Here is a 13,595-nt window from a genome sequence, read left to right on the forward strand (position 1 = left end):
AGGATTTCACAGACTTTCTTGGCAACTTGTCCATCCTGCTTAACAACAGGAAATACTTCTTTATGTCTAGCCTAAATCCTTCATGCTTCAGTTAACCTATTTATTTCCTCTTAATCTCAGCAGGCTGTCAGGGGTTTGTCCTGGTGGGACAATGTAACATATGGGGAACACACAATGATCACAATCAGATTGAAGGCAGAGTCCAACTGCGCTGGTGGCGCTTGCAAAACAAGTCGAACAGAAGTTAATTGCAGTTGTGGTTGTCGCCCATTTGCCGCGTCTCACTCCCCCACCCTCCCCGACCCTCTGTGCCCTTCTGTGGCTTGAGGGCTGCCATCCTAGGACTTGCAGCAAAAGCTTTCTGAGTTCGATCAGTTCCAATTTTTCACTGACGTAGTAATGAATGTGGTCGGACTGTCCCATCCACTTCTACCCGATTTCCGGGTGAAATATTTTCAAACCGTTATCACGTTCTTCGCACCACGCCAGGCAGTTCCCTTGCCTCGCCTCACAACTTGTGTGGAAACGACGTGCTCCACGTATACATGAGAAAACTCTGAGAAGCCACGAGAAGGCCCTCAGTGAATTTAATATAAACATCCCTGCCGCATTTTTTTCAAATGCTGCATAAAAACCCCAGCCTCACGCGAGTTTGCAGCACCTGCAGCTCCGCATATCAGACAGCAGGGGGCGCCCGTGCCATTCCACTGGCCGTAGAACGCCTCGATCGGGAAACAAAGATGGGGATTTGAATAAAAGACTTCAAAATGCAACCCCGAATTCTACCCTGAGCAACATGCGTGTAAAAATTCATGAAGATTGGATTTCATTTCATGTGTTTTTACTTTAGTGGAAAGAAATGCAGGTGTTGTCTGTGCCTACAGCTGTCTTTACAAGGAGTGGGGCGGGGAGGTGGGGGCGGGGGGTGGGGGTGGGGGCCTGGTTAAATGAACGGGGAGGGGTTGCTGACGCTCCCAGGCGCTTGGAGAGGCTGGGCCACCGTCTCCTGCTTGGGACAGCTCCTATTTTGCTGGGTGGCATCCTTTGTGTGCTCCAGAATGTATAGACTAATTATATTGTTTTGTAGAGGATGCAAGTTGCTCCCAGCAGGACTCACAGCCAGCTCTGGGTCCAGTGAGTGACATGAGTCATAGAAGGCACTTATTATTTTGATGAAACACAGCACATTTCTTTCAGCCCATAAAATCAAAGGGGTGAGAAAAGGCTGTTTCCAGGGTGTAAAAACTCCTCTTGTTTCCCTGTCGTGGTGCACAGCGGTTCCGCCTCTGCAGCCTTTGTGCATTTTCCAGGCGTGAGTGACACAGTGCTGAATGCCTGGGTGGCAGAGCCTGCCAGAGGCCGCTGGACACAGGCCAGAACAGCTCAGCCCACCGTGGTGTACTGCCCTCCTGTTCCAGGGCCCCTGGCCTGGTGGAGGATGGGCCCCCTGAGACATTCCTCTGGACCGGGTCCATGCTGGGGGTGGTGGGGCTCTTTGTGGGGAGGGAACTTAGGGAGATGATGGAGTGTTGGGAGCCTGCAACTTGAAACAGGCTTGGGCAAGGACTGCGGCTGCCACCCTTGCTCTGGGACGGCTGGGGCAGGGCTGCAGCCCCAGCACGAAGGATCGGCTGACACAGTACCTGGTTAAGTGCTCCACGAACATTCGTTGAATACACAAATGTGAGGATGAAGGCAAGGAGGCCGTGAGGATCCCCAGCAGCTTTGGCTGTAGCTAGCCCAGGGCATCCGGAGCGGCAGCGCAGGGAGGGGAGTACTGGGCAGTGCTGGCTCTTCCGGGCCCAGGCCCTGGTAGGCAGGGCTGCAGGGCTGAAGAAACCAGGATGGCAGGTGAGGTCACCTGCAACCTCTGCATGTGCTGGGATGGCGCTGCAGCGGCTCTGCAGGGCCTCTCAGGGCCTCTCCATCCTTCCCGCCTGCCGCCCTCATTGGAGCCAGTCTTTCTTCTGTTGCCATGGCAACACTGGCCTGAGGTGCTGCTAAGGGCTGGCTGGGCAGGCTAGACTTCTCAGGCCTGAGCAAGCAAGGAGCTCTGGATGGGTCCCTACAGAAGGCAGACCCTGGGGTCTCTCTTGAGAGGAAGGAAGGGACATGGGATAGAAATTGCTCCCAGGGCAGGTCGAGGTCCCCCAGGTGTGGCCTTGGTGGTAGAGATCTTGGGGCTGGTGGGACCCTGCTATCGTGGGGGCCCCCAGCACTGCAGCATTCTTACTACTTCACCTGAAGTCTTTATTGAGGATTATTGCCAGGGGTCCCCATGGGCCCAGAAGCCTCCTGGGGTTCCCAGTGTGGGTTTCAGGTTGGGGCCTGAGGCACAGGCTCTGAGAGGGCCTGCAGGGGCTGAGTGAACTGCTGATAGACCAAGTAGATGGAATTAATCCCTCTGAGAGCAGAGTCGCGGGTCTTACATCCTGAGACTAGGGTGACGGGACTGCCATATATCCCTGCCTCTCTGTCCCCCACCCAGAACAACAAGAGCAGGCACTGGCTGCTGTCGGCCCAAGACATTTCTATTGCCACATTTCAGGCACACACAGGGATTGTGGAGGCCCTTGGCCCCTGGGCTAGTTGGGGGCCAGTTAGCTTCCTCTCTGCACCTTCCTTCTCAGGACCTGGAAGAATAAGCAGCAGCATCGGGAATGCAGGAGATGGTCAGGTCTGGAAAGAAGATGACAGTCTGACCTCCCCTGGGGTCTGAGAGTTGGTGCGAAGCTCTGTGCGGCTCCTGGGAAGGGGCTCGAGAACTCAGGATGACTCAGCCTCACGGATCACGCCCTCTTCTCTCTCCCCATCACGGGAAAGGTGTTTGGCCCCGGGTGGCATGCCCACACCAGCCCGAGAATAACAAGGACAGCATGAGAAGGGGGGGTGTCTGGGCAGTGAGTACAGTTACAATACCTTGGATTTACATAGCACCTTTGTCGTCTAAAGGGCCTTTGCCTCTGTCCCCTTGGCCACTGACATCGCAGCCTCCGGCAGAGCAGGAACACGAGGCAGAGGTCCAGAAGGGATTCCATGCAGACTCCGTGGTGTCCGGGTTCTGGGCGCGGCCCGGCAGGGGTGGGGGTGGCAGGCGGCCCTCACTGGGCGTTGACCTGGTACTTGAGGATGTAGGAGTAGAAGCTGTGGTTGGCATTCTCCAGCACCATGACGTACACCTCCCGGCAGCCTGCGGTGCTGCAGCTGCCCTCCCAGTAGCCCTCGGGGCTCAGGGTCAGTGGCCACGTGTCCTGCCCCTTCACCAGGGCTTTGGCGATGCCGTGCAGCTTCAGTTTGAACGGGACGTTGCGGTTGGCGGGCAGCACGCCTGACAGTGGCTCCAGCAGCTCATTGTCCACCCCCCAGTTGCCAAAGCTCTCGGGGAACACGGGCCAGTTCACCTTGGTGTTGGTACAGCAAATGAGGTAATTGAAGACGAAAAGGTAGTTGCCCGGTTCCTGCCTCTTCTTGACGAAGATCTTGAGCGCAAACTTGCCGGCGTGGGGCAGCTGCACTTTCAGCTCCGTCCGCTTCTCCCGGTGCAGCTGGAAGATGTAGCGTCGCTGGGTCTCCTCGGTGACGGGGCCATCGTCTCCGTGCAGCGAAGCCAGGACGCTGATGCCCTCCTCCACACCGAAGCTGACAGAGCAGCGCCCGTCGCTGGTGTAGATGACGGGCTCGGTGTGGGATGGCTTGGTGATGCCCATCTGCTCCGAGAACCAGCTGGGGCCCACGGGCTGGTGCAACTCAGCCGGCAGCCTGACGTCCACGTCTGCACAGTGGCACTTGAGCGTGTACTCCAGCACGGAGCTGTAGATCTCCGAGTTGCCCTTGGCAAAGATCTGCAGCTTGTGGTCGCCCGCGGTCGGCGGGTACACGTCCAGCTTCATCCCGTTCTTCCGGAGGCTCAGCAGCCCGTGCTCCTGCTTGCCGTTGAGCATGAACATGAACTGTGTCGGAGCACAGCTCTCGATGGTGACCGTGGCCTTTCCATTCACTGTGGGGAGAGCCAGGGTCAGGTGAGGAGTCCGACCTGGGCTGACATGCTGGTAATCGTGTGACAAGAGGATCTCTGGGCGGTGGACGGGGGGAACCCTGACTTACAGCGTCTGCCCATTTCCGTGGTGGGAATACCTTCACCCCAATAATTTTAAGCCACCAGCATGACCTCACTGAACACCATATAAGCCGCTGGCAGCACACCTCTGGAAGCGTTCTCACCCCCTGAGTGGTTCTCTTCGAGAACTGCAAGCTGGGGGTGGTGGGTCTCAAGAAAAATCTGCCTCCCATCATATGTGCTTGCTTTGCCCATTTGATTCACATCAGGCGAATGTTGCCAGGGGGCTTAACCTGATTCCAGGGCAGGGGAGGGGACTGAGGGGCACGGAGGGCCAAGATCCTGGTTGGAGAGCCATCTCTGACTTTGCCTCCAAGTCTCAAGTCCTGCTTCACCCTGCTCCCTTCACAGGTGGCGTGTCAACAATCACCTTAAAAACTCATAGGGTGCTTCCCTCCTGGAGACTGTGCTCCAGGGACAGAACTGCTTCCTTGCGGGTCCTCCCCGCACCCCCACCTCCACCCTCCACTCCAGGCCGTGCTTCCTGAATGGAGTCATCGGGTGCACGAGAGGACCGTGTGCATCCCACACACGCCTCGCCCCTTGCCCTCCAGCGCTGTCTTCCTCTGTCCTGGTCATTGCTGTGGGGGACAGGGGGGTCAGTTCTCTGTTTTTACAGCCCACGGGCACGCCCCTCCCTGGTCCCTGCTGCTCTGCAGGACCACAGGGAGGGGCAGGGCTTCTCTGAGAACCCCGCCTTCCCTCCCTCAGAAGCTGATCACCTGCCCCTCCTCCCAGCCACCTCCGACTAGTGTCTCATTCACACCCTCTAGTAGCCTCTCCCCCATAGGGGTCCAGAGTTCCTGCTCTGGAGGCAGAAAGCCATGCTCTAGGATGCTGTAGGATGAGTGTCCCTGAGACTTCCCATCTAATCAGCCACGAGGCCCAACTCCAGGCTGCTCAGTTACTGCGTTCAGTGCTACCTCCCATCTTGGGAGTGAGAATCCCCACATGGGGAAGGGGGCTCCACTGGCCTCCCCCGCATCCACCGCCTTCTTTATGGCTCCTCCAACCAGAAGACGTTCCCTGCCTTCCCCAGCGCTGCCAACGCCTCACCTACCTTTCTGCCCACACCCCTCCCTACTGCAGTTCCCTCCCACTCACTCAGCTCTCTGAAATCTGGCTTCAGCCCCCATCCTCCAGGTCTTCAGTGACTTCCTTGGAGGGTCTGGGCTGCTGATCATACATCCACCTTGCTGCTCGTCTTGCATCTACCACCCTCCCCAGCCTGGCCTCCCCACCGCCTCTGATTCCTCTCCTTTCTGTTACACTAAGGGTGGTATTCTTTGTGCTTTTGTGCTATTTTCTTTTTTTTTTTTTTCATTTTTTATTTCTTTTCTTTGTGTACGCTCCTTCTCCACGGCTGTCAGCCACCATGAGACACGGTGACCTCAGAGGAAAGTGACCGAGAACAGCAGATCACTGTCACCTTCTCTCAGTTGGATCCCTCTTCAGGGGAAGAAGCTGCCTCAGCCCTCATGGACCCTGTCCTGCTCCATGTCACCCCCCAGCTGGGAACTGCAGGTCCCCGTGCAATTCACCTTTGATGCATGGAGGGCTCCTGGCATCTCCACATGGCAGCTCAAGGGCTCCTGAAAATACCTACCCAGGCACTCTGGGGCTCCCTCCTGTGGGTCACCATCAGACTGGAGGCCAGTGGAGAGACCTGTCCCCCTCTGCCTTGCCCGAGTCAGGCCCATCCTCAGGCCCACATGGCATTCCTGTACCTCCTCCAGGGGGACACCCCTTCATGTTCCAGGGCCCTCACATATGCTCACCATCCCCCAAACCTGGCTAAGACCTCAAGGCAATGTTCTGACCACAAAGAAGGCTTTTCTGATGCCCTGGGGTAGGGCAGGCAGCTGAGTGACCTGGAGGCTGCTCACCTGGCCCCCCCTGTCCTCCAGGGAACTTATCAGTATAATAATGTACCAGGGATGGGTAATGTGGATCCTCCTTGCTGGTGTGGGTGCCACAGGGAAGGGCCCGCCTGTCTCCTTTCCTGCCATGTCCTGGGCCTGGCTGGGGTGCCCAGCTCAGGGGGTCCCTGGTGAAGGTGAGCTGAATGGCTGGGAAGGCTGGAAATAAAGGATCGGAGACCCCTGGGACTCTGTTAGAGCCTGTGACCTCCTCCTCCCCTCACCCCTCCTTCACCCTCTCACTATCCCCTCCTTGCATTAGCCCACCTGTTTCCCTCTCTGCTTTCCCTTCATCTCCACTCTTAAGAAAACTAGCTCCGGCAAAGAACTATTCTTTAAATATGCTTCATGAATATGCAATCAAATTTTAGGTTTACTGTATATTCAGAAACTCAGTGTTTACATTTCTTTGTCTCTTAAAGAGGCAAACTCCTTGGTGGCAATGTTTTGACGTCAGTGTGACCTGGCATATTCCTCCCTGTGGCCCCTGCTGGCTGGAGCAGCCCCCTGTCTGACAGGCACGCATAGGGCACAGTCTCTGAGACAGCAGCTTCACGCTGTTATTTTAGCAGCAGGAGACATTCGTAGTTTTAAAAATTATCCCAGAGCTCGGCAGCCTGGTTATGGAAACCGTTGTGAGGTTGAAGGGAAGGATCGGCTGGGACTAACGTGGGTGGGGTCACCTGAGTGTGGGCTGGGGCTCCCCCACAGGCCTCCCAACAGACCCAGGTGAGCTCTGGCCTTCTCTCCTGGGGCACGCAGGCAGCCCTCGGTGGGGGTGTGGGGGTGCACTGACCCCGCTGTGCTGAGCCCTAACTGTGGTGCTGCCCCTCTGGGGACCCAGCTCCCAAATGCCTCCCAGTTCACATCCAGCAGCCCGTGGCCCCTGTGGAGAGATGGCGGGGGGGTGAATGCCAGTCCAGGCCAGCCTTGGGGACAGCTAGGGGTCCCGTATGCCCAGCCCCGGGGAAGTTGCCTGGAAAAGGCTGGCTCTGCCTGCAGGCAAGAAAGAGGCACCCAGATGGCAGGGGGAGCTCTCAGAGGCCGGGCTGCGTCCCTGGAGCCCAGCCTTCATCTGGGGCACTTGAGCTCAGATGTGGGAGGCCTGCTGGGTCTTCCCTGAAACATGTCCATCCCTGCCGCTCGTGATGCCTGCTCTCCCCCAGCTCCCAACACCCTGCTGCTCGGCAGTCACCCTCCTTATAAAGCACTCTCTCCTGGGAGACCCCCGCTGCTCCCCAAGTAGCTCCTTAGGCCACTGGCATGCAGAACCCGGCCCAGCTTGGCCAACACATGCTTCCTGCCAGGAGTTTGGGGCCTCCCAAATGGCAGTAGTAGAGAACCCGCCTGCAATGGAGGAGACACAGGTTCCATCCCTGGGTCAGGAAGATCCCCTGGAGGAGGGCACGATAACCAGTCCAATATTCTTGCCTGGAGAGCCCCATGGACAGAGAAGCCTGGAGGGCTACAGTCCACGGGGTCTCAAAGAGTCGGACACGGCTGAAACTCCTGCACTCAGCAGGAGTTGAGGAGCTTCTGTCGCACAGCTGACCTGGAAGGTGGCTGAAGCCAGGCTGAAGCAGTCCCTTCCCTGTTGTGTGAGCTGAGAGCGGCTCCCCCAGCTTGGGTCCACTAGCCCTGGCTCCCCAACGTGCCTGGCTGAAAGCTCAGCCCTCCGGAGCCACACACCCCTGTCTTGGTTTATGCTGGTGGGAGGGGCTTCTGTCCTTGTAAACGTGACCTGCGGCTGCGTCTTGCCCTGATGGCCCGATGGCCTAGGTGGCCTCAGCCACCCCTGCACAGCCCCCACATACCGCTTCCGCTGAGCTGGGCACTGGCAGAGCAGCCCATGAACCCACCGGCCCCGGTTACCTGTTTTGATGATGGAAGTCTGCGGCTGGGCGCTCAGCATCCCCTTGTTGTAGAACTCACTCTTGTGATACATGTTGTTCTCAAACTGCCTCAGGGATTGAGGGGGTTTGAGCAGTTGCCAGTTCTTGTTGTCTGGGAAATGGTCCTCGATGAACAGTGCAGGGTGGGTGAGGAAGTAGAATTCGTTGTAGCTGGAGGGGGGACGGCTGGTCAGAAGCCATGCTGGGCCATGCAGAGGGGCAGGCGGGGCCCACAGGGGCTCTTTGGAGCCTTCTTTAAGGTAAGACATGGGGGGTCCTACCCACAACCCAACAGGAAGAGGCACCATCTGCAACCCTGACGTGGGCGTGACAGATGCCCCCTCAGTAGCTGCTTCCAGAAATAGGAGACAAAGCAGGATCTGAGACCCCCTTTTAAGAGAAGGCCACCACCCTGGCAGTGCATGTCCAGGCAGAGAATGGGTTCTCTCCGCTCTCAAAAACAAAGGGATCCGAAGGGAGCAAAGCCAGGACCCAGGGACCACGTGCCAGTGGCGTGGAGGGAGGGCAGGCAGGGAGACTGGGGAGCCAGCTCCACGCACTCCGTGACCTGATGTGGGCAGCTGTGCATGGGGAAGGCCCTGATGTGGTCCCCGGGACCGGCTAGATGCAGCTCTCTAGAGGTCAGTGATGGGGATCAGGAGAAGAAGTGGGGACTCCTCCGAGATGGGAGAGCCTTCACTCAGCCCAAGGCAGGCAGTGCTCAGAGCTGACGGAGCAAAGGAGGGTGTGACTGACAATATGGCCTGTGTGTACCCACTGTATCTGCCCCGCACGCAGGGCTGTCAGGATTTAAACTGCACCAGGGGGGTGGCACTCTCATTTTTCTGGATGAAAAAGCATTTGAGCTGCTGATGGACATCAAGCTTTAGCACGAATGTCATGGCATAGGCTAAGGCCAGAGCCTTTGGAGGACAGACGTGCTCCAGAGCTGCCCCCCAGCCACTCTGCCCTGCAGGGCCCACAGGGATGCTGGGCAGCCTGACACCCCTTCCCACAAGCCAGACCCCCTCCCTCAGAGGTGGGATACGGCTGCATTTACACCGGAGAGGAGGAGGAGAAGCCCTGGTATCTGGGAGAAGCAGTAGGAGAGAATCCTGGCATCTCAAATAATAACATAGTCAATGGCCAAAGGCCCAACTATGAGTCTCTGGTGGCTCAGAAGGTAAAGAGTTTGCCTGCAATGTAGGAGACCCTGGTTCGATCCCTGGGTTGGGAAGATCCCCTGGAGAAGGAAATGGCAACCTACTCCAGTATTCTTGACTGGAGAATTCTATGGACAGAGGAGGCTGGCAGGCTACAGTCTGTGGGGCAGCAAAAAGTCGGACACAACTGAGCAACTAGGCTTTAAAAGGCTGACAGGAACCTCCAGACACTTAAAGGAGCTTCTCAGCCCTGCCTTTCTTGGCACTTGGCCTGTGGGCAGACACTGCGCTTTTAGCCCTTGGGTGGAGGAGGAGTGCTGGGGACCCAGGCGGGGACTGAGTCAGTGAAGGGTGAGGTGGTGACAGAAAGGTCTGGGCTCTTGTCACCAGCCTGGAGCTTGCTCACCCCTGAAGCCAGAGGAAGGGGGTGAGGGCCTGCAGCACACAGAGGCCCCCAGCTCTCCTTCCCCTTCCACTGGCCTTCTCCACCGCTGCCTCCTTCAGGATCCTGCCTCCCCTGAGTCCATCGACCAGGCCCCCGCAGAGCTGAGGTACTCACAGGAAGGTGAATTTGGACGTGGAGGAATCCACCAGGCCACTGCCCCAGGTGCTGTCCACCAGGTGCCATCTCCCCTCCAGGAACACGGCATTCCAGGCATGGTCAAACTCCCCGGAGAAGCTCTGCCCCGGCTGGTAGCCAAAGCCCTTGGAGTAGCCGGGCACGGTCATGCACTGCACTCCAGCGATCCTGGGGCGGGACGCGGGCTCTGAGAGGCGGCTCCGGCCGGGGCTCCCTCCGCCCCCGCAAGTCTGTCTGTCTGTGGCCCTGCCTGGCCTGTCTGCTGTCAGTCCCTCCATCCCTCTCACACAGTCACACACACACAGCCTGAGGGCTTTTATCTGCAGAGGTGGGGGCGGGAGGCGACACGGGCTGGCTGGTCCCCCCCACCTCCGGCACAGACAGACTGGATGCAGGCTCCTCCTCCAGCCTCTACACAGCCCTTGGGACTGCTTCTCCCCGGAGTCGACCTGGGGGCTCTGCTGGCAGCTGCAGGAGGACACTGGTGCAGTAGTGAGTTCCGCCTGGTGAACGTGGAAACCAGGGGCATGACAGTGAGCTGGAAAAACCAGAGTGACTCTAGACACATGGCTGGGGAGCTGGGTCTAGGTGACACCTAGGTGTCAGGGAGGGGTTCTGGATATGAGGGTGCAGGAGGAAGCTGAGCCCACCTCCCCTCCAAGTCCAGCCCATGGACAGCTATGAGAGGACCCCTGGGGCAGGCTAGCTGGGGTCCCTGCCTTGACTTGGGGAGGGCGGGCCCACTGCCAGGACCACCATGGTGCATCAAGGTTATTTTCTGACTAAGTGCCCTGGCCATGACTTCAGAGTTCCTGATGGCTGTCATTCTAGGGAGTGGAAATGATGACCGGTCAGGTAAGCTTTTATCAAGACCCCTTTGACAACACATTTCCCCAATGCTTGCAACAAGCTGACCTGGACAGTGGCGGGTGGGTGCTGGTCACCTCTGGGGACAACACAGGCAAATGATACATGCACTGGGCGCATGTAGCTGAAACCTGAGTCTCAGACTTGGGCTGTGGGCATCACCCCGTGGCTACAGCAAGCACCCTGAGAGTCCTGCCATGGGCAGCTGGCCCTGCCCTCCAGCAGCCCTGCCCCCCTCATGGCAGTCGAGGGATGGGCTGCTCTTCTGACCCAGGGGACCTCCTGTGTTAGCCTTTCTGGGGCCTTTGTATGAGTGAGAACAAGGGACTCCTTTTTCAAGACCCTTTCCTTTCACTGTGGAAGGCTGGTGTAATCAACACCCAAACCCATGATATCCAAGATGTTCACACCAGCCCCTCAGAAGGGGCTCAGCATGAGCTGTCTGCCGACTCCGCCCTCCCCTCCCAAGAACCCATGAACCGGGGGCTGAACCGGGGCTGGGCCTCTATCAGGGAAGTGCCCGGTGGGGTCCCTCCGGGAGCAGATCTGCAGCCTCAGTTGCTCTAAACAAGAGGCCATGGAGCCTCAGGGTAATAGGGTGAAATGGCCACAGCATAGGCATGGGGACAGAAATCGGACATTATCCATATAAAAATGAATGTTTAATGAACAATTAGAATATTGGATTAAATATGACTTATCTGTATTTACATATCGCTTGTTGAGAGAGTGAGTGGGGCAAGATGTGGAGCTTGCAAATCACCAGATTCCACCCTGCCAAGGGCGACGTTCACGTCCCCACAAGGCCTGAACTCCCCCTGCAGAGGCTCCTTATGGGCTGGGAAGCCACCCCATGCCCCCCACCTCCCCGTGCCTTCTGCCTGCTGCTTCACAAAAGGAGGTCCAGGCTCCCCAGGCTGTCAAAGAAATCCCATGAGAACAGACCAGCTGGGCCCGTGGGAAGGATTTCGGAAGCACTTGGGGGTGCGAGCAGAGAGCAAGAGAAAGTAGATCCCATGTCAGGATTCTGCAGGTGAAAGCCAACATTGACTTCGGGAGCAGAAGGGCCCCCCAGAGGCAGGAGGCCCAGCATGGGTAGGTCCAGAAGCCCAGAGCGGGGGCAGGGGAAAGAAGTAGGCATACCGGGAAAGCCCCCTCCTCCTGTAGCTACAATGGGATGCGAGGCCCAAGGGGTTTGTTCTCAGAATGTGTGATCTGAATGAGTTTGCAGTCTTAGAGAAAAAAGGCCTCTAATACTTAGAGGTCTTTTAGACCCTCCCCTTAGAGAGGGGAGAAAGTGAAAGAAAGTGAAAATGCAGTGAAAGTGAGTCTGACTCTGCGATCCTATGGACTGTAGCCTGCCAGGCTCCTCCGTCCATGGGATTTTCCAGGCAAGGATACTGGAGTGGGTTGCCATTTCTTTCTCCAGGGGATCTTCTGGACCCAGGGATTGAACTCTAGCCTCCATCACTGCAGAGCTACCAGGGAATCCCTGAGAGGGGAGGGGTGCATGCAAGGCCAGAGGGGTGGGATGAAGGTACTGGGATGGGCGGGGCCTTCCATTGGAGGGAGGGCTCCACATACTGAGAGTGGATAAGGAGAAGGAATGTGGTGAAAAATACTTAGTGAGGTGAGAGATGCTCCTGACATATTCACTGTTAATTGACAACATTCTACAAAACCCCATCATCAGCATGATCCTTGAGTGTGTGTGTGTGTGTGTGTGTGTGTGTGTGTGCACGCGTGTGTGCATGAAGAACCAGAGAGAGAGGGGGAGGGCAGAGTGAGAGAGACAGTGCAAAAGTCATCTGGTCTCTTAGTGATGGGATTTGGGGTGATTTTAATTTTCTTCTTTAAGCTTCTCTCTATTTTTAAAATTTTCAATAATGATTATGTGTTGCTTTTCGAATTGGAAAAAAAAAAATCCATAAGTGCTACTTGAAAATGACACTTCTAGTGAGTTATTTTCCTTTCTTGGCCAGAACGTTGGTGCCTATGAATTTCTAGGACTGGAGGAGGGGGAAGTGAATGGCCGGCACGTGGATGGGGAAGGGGCCGCTTCGCAGGGAGGGGGAGGGAGCTATGGTCCTCAGGAGCATGCTTGTCCTCCGCTCAGAGCCACCCGACATCAAGGGAAGGAGGAGAGGCACTTAGTTCCCATGTGGCCTCCAGGTGCTACGATAAAGATGGGCTGGTGCTGATGTGGGTAGAGGGCTGGCTTGAGCTAAGTGTCCTCCTGGGAGAAGCCGTGGCTGGGCAGAGGTATCCTCCCACCCAGAGACAAGCTGGAGGTCAGATTTGAGCACCAAGTTGGGGAATAAGGGTGAACGCCCCACCCTGTCCCTGGGAAGGACTGGAGAAGGGAGAAGGGAGAAGGGAGTGGCTGGATGTCCTCCCTGAGGGCTTGGGGCTGGAGGGGGTGAGACTGGGCTGGGTTGAGCCAGGAGAACCCGTTCACTCCATTGTGACCTTGCCAGGCTCATCACGGGCAAAACGAAAGGTTGCCGTTAAATGATCTCTAGGGGTTGATTCTCCACTGACAGGCAGAGGAGAAGCTGGGAGGGCTGTGGGGAATGCCTGGGGCAGAATAAAGATGAAAAAATCCCCTCAGCGGTAAGCTTCTGCCATGCTTGACTATGATATGAGCATATTTTATTACCTGGCAGCAGTGTGCAAGATAAATTGGACAAAGCAGTCATAATGTAAAGCATTATTGTTAATAATCCATAACTCTCACGCAAAAATGTGGAACTAGTCATTCTAGCTGCTGGTTGCTAGTCAGGTGACCCACTACCACCTCAGGTCTTCAAAGATTGTTGACTGTACCCCCTCTGTGCAAAACACTGTACAGGGGGTAATATCCCCTGTATGATATAATATCCCATATCATACCCTGTAGAAATATAATAAATACTATAACATAATAAATTATGATGCTCTAAAAATAAAGCTCACTGGCCACCCTAGATGTTCTCATAGTAGGAAGAGAATGAATATGTGAACCATCACAAAAATGCTAGTGATAAGCATAGCTCTTGGGCTTCTCTGGTAGCTCAG

General features: G+C 56.5%; 1 protein-coding gene across 3 annotated transcripts in view; it reads right to left on the reverse strand.

Moving 5' to 3' along the window:
- Positions 1-3,101: 3,101 nt before the first annotated feature.
- KY (kyphoscoliosis peptidase) overlaps positions 3,102-13,595 on the reverse strand; it is a 48,729-nt gene continuing 38,235 nt past the window's right edge. For all 3 annotated transcript variants that reach the window (XM_061167999.1, XM_061168000.1, XM_061167998.1), the window contains 3 exons: positions 9,651-9,839; positions 7,909-8,099; positions 3,102-3,997 (listed from right to left, as the gene is read on the reverse strand). In XM_061167999.1, coding sequence (XP_061023982.1) covers positions 3,102-3,997; positions 7,909-8,099; positions 9,651-9,839 — 1,276 coding nt within the window. The remainder of the gene's footprint in view (positions 3,998-7,908; positions 8,100-9,650; positions 9,840-13,595) is intronic.

This window comes from Dama dama, chromosome 19, assembly GCF_033118175.1.
Source record: "Dama dama isolate Ldn47 chromosome 19, ASM3311817v1, whole genome shotgun sequence".
Classification (NCBI taxonomy): Eukaryota; Metazoa; Chordata; class Mammalia; order Artiodactyla; family Cervidae; genus Dama; species Dama dama.